This window comes from Haliotis rufescens, unplaced genomic scaffold (genome assembly GCF_023055435.1).
Source record: "Haliotis rufescens isolate VD_foot unplaced genomic scaffold, xgHalRufe1.0.p SCAF_6, whole genome shotgun sequence".
NCBI lineage: Eukaryota > Metazoa > Mollusca > Gastropoda > Lepetellida > Haliotidae > Haliotis > Haliotis rufescens.
Window position 1 is genome coordinate 45,594,338 of NW_025964334.1, and position 18,837 is coordinate 45,613,174.

The 18,837-nt window shown below is 43.1% G+C and overlaps 1 protein-coding gene across 2 annotated transcripts in view; it reads right to left on the minus strand.

Annotated features, from left to right (window-relative positions):
• Positions 1-1,287: 1,287 nt before the first annotated feature.
• LOC124142942 (SET and MYND domain-containing protein 4-like) overlaps positions 1,288-18,837 on the minus strand; it is a 36,379-nt gene continuing 18,829 nt past the window's right edge. Inside the window, exons 12-17 of one of the 2 annotated variants that reach the window (XM_048385811.1) lie at positions 17,374-17,654; positions 16,349-16,422; positions 15,340-15,458; positions 12,036-12,192; positions 10,421-10,534; positions 1,288-2,082 (exon numbers count right to left, since the gene is read on the minus strand). In XM_048385811.1, the coding sequence (XP_048241768.1) occupies positions 1,808-2,082; positions 10,421-10,534; positions 12,036-12,192; positions 15,340-15,458; positions 16,349-16,422; positions 17,374-17,654 (1,020 nt within the window). In that variant the 3' untranslated portion in view covers positions 1,288-1,807. Of the gene's footprint in view, positions 2,083-10,420; positions 10,535-12,035; positions 12,199-15,339; positions 15,459-16,348; positions 16,423-17,373; positions 17,655-18,837 lie in introns of both variants that reach the window. The other variant, XM_048385810.1, reaches the window with a different exon arrangement.

Here is an 18,837-nt window from a genome sequence, read left to right on the forward strand (position 1 = left end):
GCAACTAGTATACAGACTTGCATGGTCTGTATTGGATATATTGTTTTAGTATCTGTGTAAGAGAGTAGTGTCAGCAGAGTTCACCCACATCACCTGTAAAAAACAGTGGACAGAATAAGATTAACTGATAAAAACAATCTACAATCTCGCTTGTGGTTTTAACAGACCCGAGTCCGAATCAACTAGACTTGAGTTGGGGTCCTGTTTATAATTTATTCTCTAGGGTCTGGGAGACAGACTAGTGCCAGTGGTATGATGACAACCATTCATTGTAACTACTTGATCCTCATCTGTCGACTCTCACTACAATGCAGGGTACTGAGGAGTTATTTTGCCCCAGAATCCCACTTGATCCCAATGATTAATAAGACACTTGCCGAATAGCTACATTGAAAGCAATTTTGAAACTAAACGTCTGTACTCCTGAACCAGAACAGCAACTTCTCCGATGACATATAATTATCTTTGTAGTGGCAGCTCAACCATCATGGAGGGGTTCAAAGAAGGTAAAATAACCTTGATAACACATTAGGACTGATCAGTAAAGCTGCAGCCTCCTGCTTAGGTAGACAGTGAATATTTGCTGCTTCAACCCTCAGACAACAATATTTCAGCCATTCGACAGGCGATCATAGCTGATGCCGTGCCAAGCAACCAGCTGGTGATGATATGAGCAATGCTCAAGGGTACGATGACGCACACATTAGGACCACCCTTCCTCAGGTTTGTCAGGTCTAAGATATGCATGTGGTGATGGGCATCTTTTCCCCTGGGGATGCTCTGGTAGAACAATCCACTTACCAGAAGTAAATCTAACAGTTGTGTTGGTGCTGTGGCTGCTAGATGACAACACCCAAATGTCCTCAAAGGTATTGTGGCTCTCTCAAATGTGATTTTGACATTGCAAAACCTGTGACTAAGGGCATTAATATACCTTCCTGTTTACTGCATACATATATTGGACAATACCTATGTCAGTGTGAGACAATAAAGTGTTGGGTAAAGGTTTGTAATCTTGTTCAACTTCACTAGAAACACAATGATAAACTAACGATAAACTAATGACCTATCAAAACCGAAAATGACAATAAAGTTCCAATATGCTTCAGCATTGTGTAAAAGCTGCACCCTACAGCACCCAGATAACAGCTGTTTAATGAACTGAGAGTGGATGCATACATTTAGTGTTGTCAGGTTCCTTTGAATCATTCATCCTGACCGATGTCATATTCTCAGCCGTATCTCTCACGTACAGAACCTGGCACTGAAAGTCATACAAAACACAAATTGTGAATACTCCATTATTTATTTCTGTGTTGTAAAATCACCCAATCCACAGGATCATGTAAATAAAATGTTTGTTATTTGTCAAAGATCTTGGAGCCTCTGACAAACATGTTCTCATCTTTCATTCCAAACATCTTCCCATCTCCATGTAACCACTGACAAACATGTTCTCATCTTTTATGCCAAACATCTTCCCAACTCTATGGAACCACTGACAAACATGTTCTCATCTTTCATTCCAAACATCTTCCCAACTCCATGGAACCACTGACAAAAAACACTGACAAACATGTTCTCATCCTCAAGCTTCACATCAACATGTTTATCATGCAGAGGTCAACCTAGGACCTGGTCATTGATCCATATCAGACAGAAGGGAAGGTCCAGCACGCCTGATGGGTCTGTCTATGGTGACAAAAACATGTCCTTGTATACAGTAGTTCATCAGAGAGGCTCAGTTCTATACAAACTGGCCGGCCCCGCTGCCCAGTAGATTGTGTTCATATTAATCTTCCCGTCATCATGTGTCTGTAGTGGCTTGGTACTGTACCAGACATGACTTCATCTGCACCAGCTCCTCCATGTCTTTATTACCAGAGTTCTTCCCAAAGTGAATGGTGAGTATAGTGAGAGCTCTATCTATGACAGTGAGTGCTTTGCCAATTTGTTTATCATTGAAGAGCACCTGTGCTAGCTTCTGCAGCTCATAGCCAAGCTCTATGCTGGAGTGCCCGTACTTCAGCTCCGAGGCAGACAGGTTCAGCTGAAGGTACTTGGCTGCGCTGCTGAACTGACCTGGGATAGGACACAAGGAGAAGGATCAATCACAAATATGTCTGGATATGTGTCTGATGTATAAACAGCTACCCTATTTATATCTTGAAATTATCAGTCCCACCTGAATTAAAGCCATATAAATATACAAAACAGTTCATAATTTCCAGCCCCATGTGGGTTCATAGGGCAGAGAAGCTCCCCGTTTCCCATGACTGATACAAATCAGGTGTGAGACCAGGCTGTGTCAGCCTACCCTGACCGTGTGGATCCTATCCACCACAGACTTGTCTGGATCAGATAAACTGACTGAAGCTATGCACAACAACTATACACAACATTCAGTCAGTAAGTCTATTTCCACACGAGAAGTGGCTTCTTCCATTAATCCTATATTAAGATGTATGGTGTAGAGACTTGTTTACATTGAACTTTGAATATTCAGTCATGCTTGGCTGAGAGTAATCTGGACCAGGCAAAGTACATTTAAAAAGTGCCAGATTCCATCCACCAAGTGGTTCCTCACAGTGCTACATTATACAGGAAAGATAAAAGTAAAAATAAAGAAATCTACATATATACAGTTCTGTCGTGTAATTGAAAGATCACGGAATGTACAAAATTATGACGAAATGTGTCTTTGAAAGCAAACAGAGACGGTGAAGTCGTCAATAACATTTGCCTTTCATCGATCAATCAATAAACATACATATACAACCAACCACTGGAGCACCATGACACACAGTCAGTCAATATACATATATATATACGACCAGCCACTGGAGCACCATGACACACAGTCAGTCAATATACATATATATATATAAACGTCCAGCCACTGGAGCACCATGACACAGTCAGTCAATATTAGTAAAATCTAAATATTTTTTACATTTGTATACTTATCCTGCATTACTCCTTAATGCATTCACTGCTTACTTACGACAACTAGAAGGACAGCGCTGCGAAGGTCCTGGGTGAAGAAATAAAGTTGTTGTTCTCAAGTCCCAATCAGTGGCCTTCCGTCGCTGTCCTGTGACCTTGATGACACCTAAGGTCATCTTCACATCACTGCCTGTCGCCCAAGCTCTTAGAAAAACATACTTTTGAGGTTTCTGAAGCCAAAGTGGGGAGGCAAGTCTAACGACGGGTGGGCCTTAAGCGTAGTAATGCAGGATAAGTATACAAATGTAAAAAATATTTAGATTTTACTACATTTTTTACTTATCCTGCATTACTCCTTAATGCATCTGTATCGGACGGTTTGGAGGTGGGTAAACCTTCAGAATACAGAAACCTCAATAATTCACACACTGGAATACGACACCAGTTGGTCGAGAAACCGTGAAGCGGAAAAGTTCAGACAAAAACGCCATTACGGTAGGGTTGTTCAAAAATCAAAAAGATTGAACATAGGAATTAAAGAGAAATTCCCTATACACGCTTAGTAATAAAGAAAATAATAGCTTTTCAGCTAATTCTTTACTTACTGCGTCATAGAGCCGTCGCTGACAAACAAGATTGTCTAATATTCTTCCACTGGTGGCGACTGAGTGACTGCACATGGATGTTGACTGGCTCTGTATAGGGCGAATTCATTATTTGCGTCAGGGGTTGGCAATCTGCAGGATAACAACCAGAGGGCCAAACTTCGAACGTCTTCGACATCCTCGAGAGCCCCAACGCGAAGGTTATGACTAACGAAAATATGTGTCGAATCTCCAGAAATATCCTTCCGTGATTATTCCAAAACCACAATTGCCGTGTTGAGCCCTGGTAAGGAAGGCTGACACCTTGAGATCTTGAGGGTAATTCGCTCTCGGCGAGTTCCGTTTGATGATCTCGTAGGCCTGAAGGATTACTGCGCGTAACCATACAGATATGGTGTTTGCGATTATGCGACTCACTTCTGTCGTGGACGAACCACGCCTAGTCTTGGATCGTCGAATGAAAACTCGAACTGCTCGCACCGAGCCCAGGAGAACTTCACCATGTACGATTCCCACAAAAGTCGATATCGGTGGGATGGTGAAGGAACGGTCAGGTTGGCCTGGTAGTAGATTTTAGCAATAAAATCCCAGCATAACCCTAGATGTCCCGTTATGTGCGTCCCATGCTCAAAACGGATCCGGGTTGAGTCGATCACATGTAGTTCGCTCACCCGTACCGCCATTGCTAATGCCAAGAGAAACCATTGTTTCCTTGGTGATGTCCAAGCTCCTCACAGCGATAGCCCGTTCGCGGAGCTCTCTATACTATACCGAGAGTGTAACGAAGGTGTCAAGCGCTGGGAAGGAGCTTGAAAATGAGGATGCAATGAGGGGCTCGAAGGGGGCCCTCGCAAACCTCGAAGTACCACGTTCAAGTCCCAATCAGGTGTCTGGAACTTGGCCTTCTGATCCTCAAACCTGAATGAGCATAATATGGCCTGTAGTTCCGTGACCTTAATCACACTGTGATTTTCCGGAAACGGCCAACACTAAGATAATTGCAGCCAATTACGTAGTAATGGTGCTACCTTCCAAGTGTTTTTGGGTACGCAATGTAGGAGGTATTCCTCTAGGAATTGTGACGCAATCGTAGGGTCTTGATTCTTTTCTTCCCTGTAAAAAGTCTCAAGTGATCCCCACTTGTCATCGTCGTCTCTTGGAGAGTAACGATGAACTAAAGCTATAGCTTTGCTGCCCGTGTCGAAATAACCCTTCGCACTTAAACGCCTTTTAAAGACGAACCATGCGTGCAGACGTTGGGTGAGGCAATTTTCTGTTGAGGGTGGATGAGTAGGTTGGACCACTGTGAGAGGGGAAGTGAATCGTTTTAGATTTTTCCGAGCTTGACGAACTACCCTCTCGCCGGTTACCAGGGTGCGACCAAAGGAGAGATCGAGATACCTTGTCTCCTTGATCCCCTGTAGCACCTTGGGAAGTAAAAGTGGTGGCAGAAGAGTGTTAGTTCTTTGCCCTTCCCAAGTGATACTGAACTCGTCCACCGCCCAAGTCTGCGGATCCGGCAACGGGGAGATATACGTCATGAGTTGGTGGCCTAGGCAAGTAATAAACAAGTCAATGTTTGGTTGCCTGAATTCCTGAAGCAGTAACTGGAATGCTTCTGTGAGAAATTTCCACTCGGTGGGAGCCACCCTGTCTGGACGTGATAAAGTATCGGCCAGTATGTTTCTACATCCGGGGATGTGCTGAACTATGAACCTTAGTCACAGCCGATCCACTAGATGGAAGAATCTGAATGTCCTTAGAAGTGGAGAGTGGGAGTGTGTTGTTCCCCGATTGCACAGGCACCACACCGCAGTGCTGTTGTCTGTGGATATAGCGAGTCGGGCTAACTGTAGTTGATTTTGCCAATGTGATATAGCCAGAATTAAAGCTTCCAACTCCAAGTTGTTTATGTGCCACTTCCATTGTGCGCCGGGCCATAGCCCTGAGCTTATCTGGTCTTGTAAGTGAAGACTCCACCCCTGAAAGGGGACGTCCACAAACAGGTGTGTATTCGGGGAAAACCCGAATAAACAGACTCCGCAGACATTCAGCGCCACAAATTGAGGCAAGGCTCTAGCTTAATCGGTAGAGTGATGGCCTTGAGTGGATCCTGACTCCTGATGTAAGGGTTCAGGAAAAAATTGAATTGGTCGCAGTTGTAAGCGGCCCATGCTAGTTAACTCCTGTGCCGAGGTGATTAACCCTAGCAACACTTGCCACTGGCGAAGTGTGTGTGATTGGTGTAGAGTAGATGACAAAAGAAGTAGAAACTTGTGCCATCTGTCCCTCGGTACAGATAGGATATCCTGGTCTGTCTTAAACAGGTCTCCTATGAACTGAAGTCAATAGGAAGGAGAATACTCCCGACTTCGCCTCGTTGATTGTCTATCCCAGTTATTGACATGTGTTGATGATACAGTAGATCGCCCTCCATCTACGACTCGAACCAAGTGTTCGTCACGTGTAGATAGTTATTGGCTTCATTACTCCTGTAAATAGCCATAAGTGTCACTGACATGTCAAATGGGAAATACTACCATTGGTAGTGAACCCCAATGAACTGGACCTGAAAAGTCTACGGTTGGGATGGATAGTCGAGACTGATGAAGAATCAAACGTCCGTTGAACACAGAGATTGTGGATCATTCTCATCTTGTCTGGGTCCTTCATGAGTACCAGGTACGTGTGAGGATAAAACCCCGGAGTAAAGACTGGGTTGTGAACCCACTCTACAGCTCTTCTTACCAACAGTATGTCTATGTTGGATTTTCCCAATCAAACTGTGGTCAACGGTGGGGTTATCTCTACCCTTATACGGACACCATGATATAGTGCGATAAGTACGAAATCGTCCTTGAGACTTGTCTCTGCCACTCCCTTTCTCAGTAAGGGAATGCTGGTCTTCCCTGAGAAACGCGCGTCTAGGCTTATAATTCCCTGACTTGCCAGCCCGCTTGGACTTTCCAAGCTTTTTGGGAACTTGACGTGCGTGTCTGAGATCTGTTCGTTGAACAGGGGAGTAGATGATCAAGGTTGACGTAATAGACTGCCCTTGAAACCAGCATCTCAGTTGGAAACGCTATTAAGTCTTGGGTGTAACGGTAATCTCCGTCAGAACGGTCTCAAGATGAATTTTCCTGTGGTCAAACTGACGCTGTAGGAAAAACACCATAGTTTGGAAGTGATCTAATCAGATAGGGTTATCCTCTAATAGATTCTGATCCACTGCAAACATTGACGATATTGGTCGCTTAAATCACGGAGCAAATGTGAGTTTTGGAGAAGTCTTCCTCCAATGACCTCGTGGTGTCCCTCTTATTTACCCCGTTATCAGGGGAAGGCGTTACTGACACGAGATGGTCTGCTTCCCAATCGGGTACATGTGCTAAGCTGATCATGTGCCGGTTACGTAACCGAGTACACTGTAAGCCTTGGGCTAACGTCATTGTAGAGACCTTGATTGGTACGCAGACGCTGCGCTCAGCGCAGGTCTGGAATGTTGGAACAGCGCTAAGCTGATCGTGCGACGTTTGCGTAATAGGAGCGCTTTGGGTAGCAGTCAGACGCTGCGCTCGGCGCAGGTCTATGCTGGATATGTTGGAACAGCGCTAAGCTGATCGTGCGCCGCTTGCGTAATAGAAGCACTTGGGTAGCAGTCAGACGCTGCGCTCGGCGCAGGTCTATGCTGGATATGTTGGAACAGCGCTAAGCTGATCGTGCGCCGCTTGCGTAATAGAAGCACTTGGGTAGCAGTCAGACGCTGCGCTCGGCGCAGGTCTATGCTGGATATGTTGGAACAGCGCTAAGCTGATCGTGCGCCGCTTGCGTAATAGAAGCACTTGGGTAGCAGTCAGACGCTGCGCTCGGCGCAGGTCTATGCTGGATATGTTGGAACAGCGCTAAGCTGATCGTGCGCCGCTTGCGTAATAGAAGCACTTGGGTAGCAGTCAGACGCTGCGCTCGGCGCAGGTCTATGCTGGATATGTTGGAACAGCGCTAAGCTGATCGTGCGCCGCTTGCGTAATAGAAGCACTTGGGTAGCAGTCAGACGCTGCGCTCGGCGCAGGTCTATGCTGGATATGTTGGAACAGCGCTAAGCTGATCGTGCGCCGCTTGCGTAATAGAAGCACTTGGGTAGCAGTCAGACGCTGCGCTCGGCGCAGGTCTATGCTGGATATGTTGGAACAGCGCTAAGCTGATCGTGCGCCGCTTGCGTAATAGAAGCACTTGGGTAGCAGTCAGACGCTGCGCTCGGCGCAGGTCTATGCTGGATATGTTGGAACAGCGCTAAGCTGATCGTGCGCCGCTTGCGTAATAGAAGCACTTGGGTAGCAGTCAGACGCTGCGCTCGGCGCAGGTCTATGCTGGATATGTTGGAACAGCGCTAAGCTGATCGTGCGCCGCTTGCGTAATAGAAGCACTTGGGTAGCAGTCAGACGCTGCGCTCGGCGCAGGTCTATGCTGGATATGTTGGAACAGCGCTAAGCTGATCGTGCGCCGCTTGCGTAATAGAAGCACTTGGGTAGCAGTCAGACGCTGCGCTCGGCGCAGGTCTATGCTGGATATGTTGGAACAGCGCTAAGCTGATCGTGCGCCGCTTGCGTAATAGAAGTGCTTGGGTTGTAGTCAAGTGCTGCGCTCGGCGCAGATAAATCAGACACAAAGCTCAAAAGTATTGACTGGATCAAGGCTTGCGTCTAATCTACCCCATCATAGCATCTCGATACGCTGGTGCTGTCGCCGACGTCACAGATTATCATACATGTATCTGGAAATGTCCGGCGGCTGAAAAAATAGGAGCAGTTACGATACTCACAAAATCCTCCGGTATTGTTGATTTCGGTGGATGGTGTACTTCTGCAATCACAGGCGTCATAATACCTGCCGATAATAACGGTTGGGTGGTAATGACAGAACCATATGTCATTCGCTATTCTGCGATAGTGACATTCCTCTCGTCTCACGACGGAATAACTGCAAAATATGATTGTGAGTAATCTGCTTTTATATAGTAAACTCGTTGGATTAGAGATTTACACAAAAATTACATTTTGAATTTTGGCGAGCACATCTACGTGCATGCCTATGACCGTGGATAAAGAGGTTTGGGCGATTATTCCACGACAATATGTACACCACGCAAACATAAGTTACGCAATTAACCCATTGAAGAAATGGTACTGAAAGAATGCCGTAGAATTGAACAGTAATCTATCGGCAAAAATACGAATTGCAAGGGTATACAATATTTTTATATACGCAATTCAATGTAAACCAAGGCTATTTACATTTAGAGATTGGAGAGCACATCCGCGCGCAAACCAACCAACGTGGATGTAATCTTTGTAAGGTGTTTTCCACGACAATTAGTACAATGCTCAAAGGTATGTTACGCAATTAAACCCTTGTTGATGAGACAATACTGGAAGAGTGCCGAAGAATTTGAACACTAATCTATCGGCAAATTTATGAGTTGCAAGGGTATACAATATTTTTGTATGCGCAACTCAATGTAAACCAAGGGTATTTATATTTTCATTTAGGGTTTGGAGAGCACATTTGCGCGCAAACCAAACAACGTGGATGATAATCTTTGTAAGATCTTCCCACGACAATTAGTACCACGCTCAATCATAAGTTACACAATTACGCCATTGTTGATGAGACGGTACTGGAAGAATGCCATAGAATTGAACAATAATCTATCGGCAAAAACTATGAGTTGCAAGAGCATACAAAGTTCATATTCGCAACTCAATGTAAAACCAAAAATACCAACAAAAAACTATTTAATCGCATAAACATAGGTACGCAATAAAAGAATTGTTGATGAAGCGGGACTGGAAGAAAGCAGTAGATTTGATATTAATCTATCGGCAACCATATTTTTAACGAGTTGAAAAAGTATACAATAATTTTAGTATACGCAACTCACTGTTACGCCAAAGCTAGTAGTATTTAAAAACATAAGAATATCTTATACATACGTAGCTGAGAATTGTAAACAATATGACTACCTTGGCAGGAAAACGATTGTAACATAATTTCAAAATGGCGGCGAACAACAATATTTTGGCGGGAAAAAAGACAAGAGTCTTTTCACGCCTAATTAATTCACATAAAACTACACAATCATGGTGAAAGTAATATGAAAAGAATACATCACCCATCGCAGATCAATTTTTAAGATTGTAGACAAACTGAAGGTCTAAAATTAATCCAAAAGGAGAGCTCCGCTTGGACACATCCTAGCTGTGCTGCGACAAGCAGTGATGTGAAGATGACCTTAGGTGTCATCAAGGTCACAGGACAGCGACGGAAGGCCACTGATTGGGACTTGAGAACAACAACTTTATTTCTTCACCCAGGACCTTCGCAGCGCTGTCCTTCTAGTTGTCGTAAGTAAGCAGTGAATGCATTAAGGAGTAATGCAGGATAAGTAAAAAATTACATATATATATATATACGACCAGCCACTGGAGCACTATGACACACAGTCAGTCAATATACATATATATATATACGACCAGCCACTGGAGCACCATGACACACAGTCAGTCAATATACATATATATATACGACCAGCCACTGGAGCACCATGACACACAGTCAGTCAATATACATGCATATAGGACCAATTCTTATATTCGTCAGGCTACTGGAACCCCAACAGCACATCTGGAACATTGACATATCAAGCCTGATTGCCTGGTACATAAGACCAAGTAGACTGTAGCAGGCATGTAGACTTGTGTAGCCACTTCCAATACAAACCATAGAAGGATCTGCGATGATATATTGTAAAGATGTTGGACAGTAAGAATCAGCAGTCCCTATCTAAGTCGTCCAAGTGACTTGTGATTTACCTGTCATTGCATAAGATCTAGCCAGACAATCCCGGGCCTCACAGAGAGGTGTCTGGTGCCTGTCCATGCATCTCTCCCTCAGTTCAACACACTGTGTGAAACTCACTATAGCACCTACAAGGAGAAAACACTCACATTGTCACATTATAGCCACAAGGGAAACCAATAAGAGCAATTCTGTCTTACAGGAGTATATTGTATCTATATCATAGTATGGATGGAGAGCTACCTGCAATATCCATCTGCCGCCATATACTTGTCAGAAGAGTATATTGTATCTATATCATAGTATGGATGGAGAGCTACCTGCGATATCCATCTGCCGTGATATACTTGTCAGAAGAGTATATTGTGTCAGTGTCATAGTATGGATGGAGAGCTACCTGCAATATCCATCTGCCGTGATATACTTGTCAGAAGAGTATATTGTGTCAGTGTTTAAGTATGGATGGAGAGCTACCTGCAATATCCATCTGCCGCCATATACTTGTCAGAAGAGTATATTGTGTCAGTGTTTAAGTATGGATGGAGAGCTACCTGCAATATCCATCTGCCGTGATATACTTGTCAGAAGAGTATATTGTGTCAGTGTTTAAGTATGGATGGAGAGCTACCTGCAATATCCATCTGCCGCCATATACTTGTCAGAAGAGTATATTGTATCTATATCATAGTATGGATGGAGAGCTACCTGCAATATCCATCTGCCGCCATATACTTGTCAGAAGAGTATATTGTATCTATATCATAGTATGGATGGAGAGCTACCTGCAATATCCATCTGCCGTCATATACTTGTCAGAAGAGTATATTGTGTCAGTGTTTAAGTATGGATGGAGAGCTACCTGCAATATCCATCTGCCGCCATATACTTGTCAGAAGAGTATATTGTATCTATATCATAGTATGGATGGAGAGCTACCTGCAATATCCATCTGCCGCCATATACTTGTCAGAAGAGTATATTGTATCTATATCATAGTATGGATGGAGAGCTACCTGCAATATCCATCTGCCGTCATATACTTGTCAGAAGAGTATATTGTGTCAGTGTTTAAGTATGGATGGAGACCTACCTGCAATATCCATCTGCCGCCATATACTTGTCAGAAGAGTATATTGTATCTTTTTCATAGTATGGATGGAGAGCTACCTGCAATATCCATCTGCCGCCATATACTTGTCAGAAGAGTATATTGTATCTATATCATAGTATGGATTGAGAGCTACCTGCAATATCCATCTGCCGTCATATACTTGTCAGAATAGTATATTGTGTCAGTGTCTAAGTATGGATGGAGAGCTACCTGCAATATCCATCTGCCGCCATATACTTGTCAGAAGAGTATATTGTATCTATATCATAGTATGGATGGAGAGCTACCTGCAATATCCATCTGCCGCCTTTTACTTGTCAGAAGAGTATATTGTATCTATATCATAGTATGGATGGAGAGCTACCTGCAATATCCATCTGCCGCCATATACTTGTCAGAAGAGTATATTGTATCTATATCATAGTATGGATGGAGAGCTACCTGCAATATCCATCTGCCGTCATATACTTGTCAGAAGTGTATATTGTATCTATATCATAGTATGGACGGAGAGCTACCTGCAATATCCATCTGTTGGAGCCGGTCAAGCCCTTGTTGGAAGAGGTGGTCAGCCTGTCCGGTGTCGGAGACCAGCCTCTCACTGTTGTAGTGGCAGACTGGACATGGAGTCGAGGCACTGACCAGCTCCACTCTACAAGCTGGACACGTCAGGACCTGTAACTATATTCACATTACTACTGTCGACACCTTCACAACCTTCATAAAACATTAAAGAGTGTCTTGCTAAAATGTCAGTACTTATCCAGTACTTAATCCATGTGACTGCTCACAGTACACACTTATCCAGTACTTAATCCATCTGACTGCTCATCTGACTGCTCACAGTACACACTTATCCAGTACTTAATCCATGTGACTGCTCACAGTACACACTTATCCAGTACTTAATCCATGTGACTGCTCACAGTACACACTTATCCAGTACTTAATCCATGTGACTGCTCACAGTACACACTTATCCAGTACTTAATCCATGTGACTGCTCATCTGACTGCTCACAGTACACACTTATCCAGTACTTAATCCATGTGACTGCTCATCTGACTGCTCACAGTACACACTTATCCAGTACTTAATCCATGTGACTGCTCATAGTACACACTTATCCAGTACTTAATCCATGTGACTGCTCACAGTACACACTTATCCAGTACTTAATCCATGTGACTGCTCACAGTACACACTTATCCAGTACTTAATCCATGTGACTGCTCATAGTACACACTTATCCAGTACTTAATCCATGTGACTGCTCATAGTACACACTTATCCAGTACTTAATCCATGTGACTGCTCACAGTACACACTTATCCAGTACTTAATCCATGTGACTGCTCATAGTACACACTTATCCAGTACTTAATCCATGTGACTGCTCATAGTACACACTTATCCAGTACTTAATCCATCTGACTGCTCACAGTACACACTTATCCAGTACTTAATCCATCTGACTGCTCATAGTACACACTTATCCAGTACTTAATCCACCTGACTGCTCACAGTACACACTTATCCAGTACTTAATCCATCTGACTGCTCACAGTACACACTTATCCAGTACTTAATCCATGTGACTGCTCATCTGACTGCTCACAGTACACACTTATCCAGTACTTAATCCATGTGACTGCTCACAGTACACACTTATCCAGTACTTAATCCATGTGACTGCTCACAGTACACACTTATCCAGTACTTAATCCATGTGACTGCTCACAGTACACACTTATCCAGTACTTAATCCATGTGACTGCTCATCTGACTGCTCACAGTACACACTTATCCAGTACTTAATCCATGTGACTGCTCATAGTACACACTTATCCAGTACTTAATCCATGTGACTGCTCACAGTACACACTTATCCAGTACTTAATCCATGTGACTGCTCACAGTACACACTTATCCAGTACTTAATCCATGTGACTGCTCATAGTACACACTTATCCAGTACTTAATCCATGTGACTGCTCATAGTACACACTTATCCAGTACTTAATCCATGTGACTGCTCACAGTACACACTTATCCAGTACTTAATCCATGTGACTGCTCATAGTACACACTTATCCAGTACTTAATCCATGTGACTGCTCATAGTACACACTTATCCAGTACTTAATCCATCTGACTGCTCACAGTACACACTTATCCAGTACTTAATCCATCTGACTGCTCATAGTACACACTTATCCAGTACTTAATCCACCTGACTGCTCACAGTACACACTTATCCAGTACTTAATCCATCTGACTGCTCACAGTACACACTTATCCAGTACTTAATCCATGTGACTGCTCATCTGACTGCTCACAGTACACACTTATCCAGTACTTAATCCATGTGACTGCTCATCTGACTGCTCACAGTACACACTTATCCAGTACTTAATCCATGTGACTGCTCACAGTACACACTTATCCAGTACTTAATCCATGTGACTGCTCATAGTACACACTTATCCAGTACTTAATCCATCTGACTGCTCACAGTACACACTTATCCAGTACTTAATCCATGTGACTGCTCACAGTACACACTTATCCAGTACTTAATCCATGTGACTGCTCATAGTACACACTTATCCAGTACTTAATCCATCTGACTGCTCATAGTACACACTTATCCAGTACTTAATCCATCTGACTGCTCACAGTACACACTTATCCAGTACTTAATCCATCTGACTGCTCACAGTACACACTTATCCAGTACTTAATCCATGTGACTGCTCATAGTACACACTTATCCAGTACTTAATCCATCTGACTGCTCACAGTACACACTTATCCAGTACTTAATCTATCTGACTGCTCATAGTACACACTTATCCAGTACTTAATCCATCTGACTGCTCACAGTACACACTTATCCAGTACTTAATCCACCTGACTGCTCACAGTACACACTTATCCAGTACTTAATCCATCTGACTGCTCACAGTACACACTTATCCAGTACTTAATCCATGTGACTGCTCATCTGACTGCTCACAGTACACACTTATCCAGTACTTAATCCATGTGACTGCTCACAGTACACACTTATCCAGTACTTAATCCATGTGACTGCTCATAGTACACACTTATCCAGTACTTAATCCATGTGACTGCTCATAGTACACACTTATCCAGTACTTAATCCATCTGACTGCTCATAGTACACACTTATCCAGTACTTAATCCATCTGACTGCTCACAGTACACACTTATCCAGTACTTAATCCATCTGACTGCTCACAGTACACACTTATCCAGTACTTAATCCATGTGACTGCTCATAGTACACACTTATCCAGTACTTAATCCATCTGACTGCTCACAGTACACACTTATCCAGTACTTAATCCATCTGACTGCTCATAGTACACACTTATCCAGTACTTAATCCATCTGACTGCTCACAGTACACACTTATCCAGTACTTAATCCACCTGACTGCTCACAGTACACACTTATCCAGTACTTAATCCATCTGACTGCTCACAGTACACACTTATCCAGTACTTAATCCATCTGACTGCTCACAGTACACACTTATCCAGTACTTAATCCATCTGACTGCTCACAGTACACACTTATCCAGTACTTAATCCATCTGACTGCTCACAGTACACACTTATCCAGTACTTAATCCATCTGACTGCTCACAGTACACATTTATCCAGTACTTAATCCATCTGACTGCTCACAGTACACACTTATCCAGTACTTAATCCATCTGACTGCTCACAGTACACACTTATCCAGTACTTAATCCATCTGACTGCTCACACTACACACTTATCCAATGCTTACCCCGTCTTGCTGTACTGACGGCTGGTCCTCAACACAAGCCTGACACTGACAGTGGAAGAAGTACTGGCTACTGAGGGCCTGTTGTCTCTCTCCACGGCACATACGCTTGCAGTGGGGCCCTGTCAGCATGAAAGACATTATCTGTTACAATTATACAAACACACACGGTGTGTGCTCAAGTGATATGCGATGGTCATCAGTGTAGGAGCCACAGCAGATCAATATTGACTTGTTTATTCTGTCAACAAAATGAACTAGGTGTAGATTCATCAATAGTTGCTGGCAGAAGATGCTGTGAGATCACGTGAGTAAAATTTAACCTCCTTGAGTACATATTTTTCACTCTTAACACATATACAAATAAAAGATACAGCGGTCAAGCATGTATACTGGTATGGCAATAAGGCATGTTTGGTGAAAAATCAGTCAGTATTGGGTTAAGTGAAACATTTTTTGCATAGAAGGTAAAAACTTGTTTAATGTCTGGTATATTTACATACTGGTATCTGAAAAGTCATGCTGTGTTTAATAACCAAATAGCTCTTTTTTCAGTTGATTGCCACTGGCTATATATTATTATTTTCAAAAGATGGCCACGTAACTTTCAAAATGTCTTGCACAAAAATATAAATGAACACATTGCCCCCTTATTGTCAAGAACAACTTTACCAAGTTTAGTTTCATCTATTCAGCACTTCTGAGAACATGGTGACATGTGATACGGTTCCTGGATGTTGAACCATAAACTCCATTTGGAAACGGAAAGACTTCCACCCATATCTCCCCCTCCAAAAGTCACATCTCCTATGCATTGCCGCTCAATCCTTTTTATTATATAAATTTTGGCGGGAGAATACAGGCGGAAGTCTTACCTGAGGAAACAAGGTGCTACATTTAAATACAGTCAACTACAGACTGCCTGCACATTCTCTAAATAAAAAAGATGATTGACATAATAAACAAATGCAAGAAACATTTGTAAGTGTTGTACACTAAGTTTGCTACTTACCGTAACAGCTGAAGATCTCCTGACCCGCAGCTACGTCCTTGACTGCCCTCACGACCAGCATGTCTCCCTGAAAGCTGACATCACACACAGAGCTAGTGACATGTGCTTCATATTACTTCAAGGACTGCAGAGTACCTAAACACATGCAAGCTGCTTTAATACTTCAATCCGGACCCCAATGCACCCTGCCTTTCAACTATGAGAACAATCCTTTGGAAGCAAATGTACAGTGTTAGGTATTCGCCACAACTCCTTCACTGGACGTGTACACAACGAGCAGTGTTTTGCTTGTAATTGTAAGATAATGTGACAAGATTACCATGGACAAAGACGCTGTCATCAACTTGTGTGGCTGTGTTTATGTATGTGTACTTCCTCTTTTTTGCAAATTTGTATTGAAATGATGTACTGACCTTGTACTGTGTGGCAGGGCAGGCTCGTATTGTTGTGTATGACTGTAATTTTATAATTTATACCACGATGCATGTATACAGAAGCATATGTATACATAGTTATTGTAACAAATAACATCCTTGAATGTATTTGCTGAATACATGAGTTGTGTTTATTTCTATGATGACATCAGTGTGATCACTGCATGTGATGTGTCCTTGTGTACCCATGAACATGTCTACTTAGTTTCAAGTATGTTGTTTGACTTCCGTCGATATATACCCGGTATCCCCATTGCAATGCAACCTGCATCCTGTCTATGCACAACCCCACTTACACTTGTGTAAACAAACTGACAACACTTGACGCAGAGCTTGGTGAGGAGCACTGTCTACATGAAGTGCTCAGTTAGATTGTGAGCTTTGTTATATATGCCATTGTTTCCACATGACTTTGTTAATGCGAGCAAGGTACGATCACATTTTTTGCATTTATTCTCATGACTTACAGTAGTTTAGAGATCAGTGTAATTTTATTGAATATGCAACAAGTCTAAAGAGTTCCAATTGTAATGTGTTGTTGAACAACCTGAAGAGCCATCACGGCCATCATGTGCCTTGTCTCCCACTGACCTTGAGATGATGGTTGGATCGCACGAGTGGTTCATCAAGCTTGCTGTGGGATATATTGCTGTGGCCACACGGACCTGGCTCTTACTGTCCACCAGGTCACTGTCAGCAACTTGAGACACCTGCAGCTCCGTAATGGCGTGTGCGTTGCACACCAGCTGCAGGATGTGCCGCAGCAGACAGCTGCCTATACACATCATGTTGTCGGTCAGCTGGTCCGCCCGGGGAGCGCCGTGAGGGAACCACCCCGCATCAACCAATACCCGGATAAGTAAGTATGCTGTCTGCAACAACAAATTCAAGCAGATAGCAAAGTTACTTTTTTTCTGGAGAGTACTGCCATGAATTCACTTTCAAAATATTTGCCATGATGGCAATTCAAATTCATTTATTATGGAAGACGACAGCACTGTAGCTCATCTGGCTATGTAACAGCCTGACATGTCAACTGACACTCAAGATATTCTGCTGTCAGCATTGATATTTAGTTACTTTCTGTATGATTACTGAGAATCAATGGACAAATTCTGTACCATGTAACAGTGTTTCCCAATCTGCACCAATTATAAGGTGTCATTAGTACACCATTAGGTACACTAAGTAAGTAAGTAATTTGGAAATTTTACGTGTGCTTTCCGCATTACAGCTTTGCCCAGAGGCCTCTTCCTCTGACCTCAGTCAAAGGAGATGGAGAGGGTGGAAGTGTTGCTTCTGTAGGAAGTCTTTAGGGAGTAGTCCCCAACCCGGTAAGCCAACAGGGGCTCTAGGATGGAGACAAGCTTCCTAGGCAAAGACTTCGAGAGGTCTCTCATAGTGGTAATGAGCTTGGTCACGAGCTTGAGAGGACACGTCTGGTCGGGTGTCCAAGCCGAGATGTCCAGACACTTACTTACTTACTTACTTACTTTGGAGATTTAACGTGCGCTTTCCGACTGATGTGTATTTCGCACACGGCCAGGCCATTTAATGTGTTTCCGAAAGGGGCGAAAGTGGTCTGTGCAACCCAAGAGGGGGGTTTTAGGGGTTGCTTATATAGAAATTGGGAATTTTGAGATTTGGAATAGATGTCGATGGGATTGGGGAGGAGAACTAAGGGAGCTGGGTATGGTGGATGTTTGTTTGTTTATGTGATTTTGATTTGGTAGGTTATTGTGTTTTTAGATGCGTTTTATTAGTTCCGTTTTTATTAAGAATACGCCTAAGGCCTTGAAGTTTTCTAGTTTATTTTGTGGGTTTAGTATTGCTTCTAGAGTTAGAGCCTTGTTTAGATTGAGGGTGGTTTGTAATGCGGTTCGATGTGTTAGGTAGTGTGTGCAGTGGATGAGTGCGTGTTCTGGGGTTTCTGGTTGTTTGCAGTGTGGGCAGTTACCTGTAGTGTGTTTTTAAAAAAAAATTTAGGTGGTTATTTAGGTTGGTGTGTCCAGACACTTCTTCCGGACCGATATTTATACTAACTTATATGTGGTA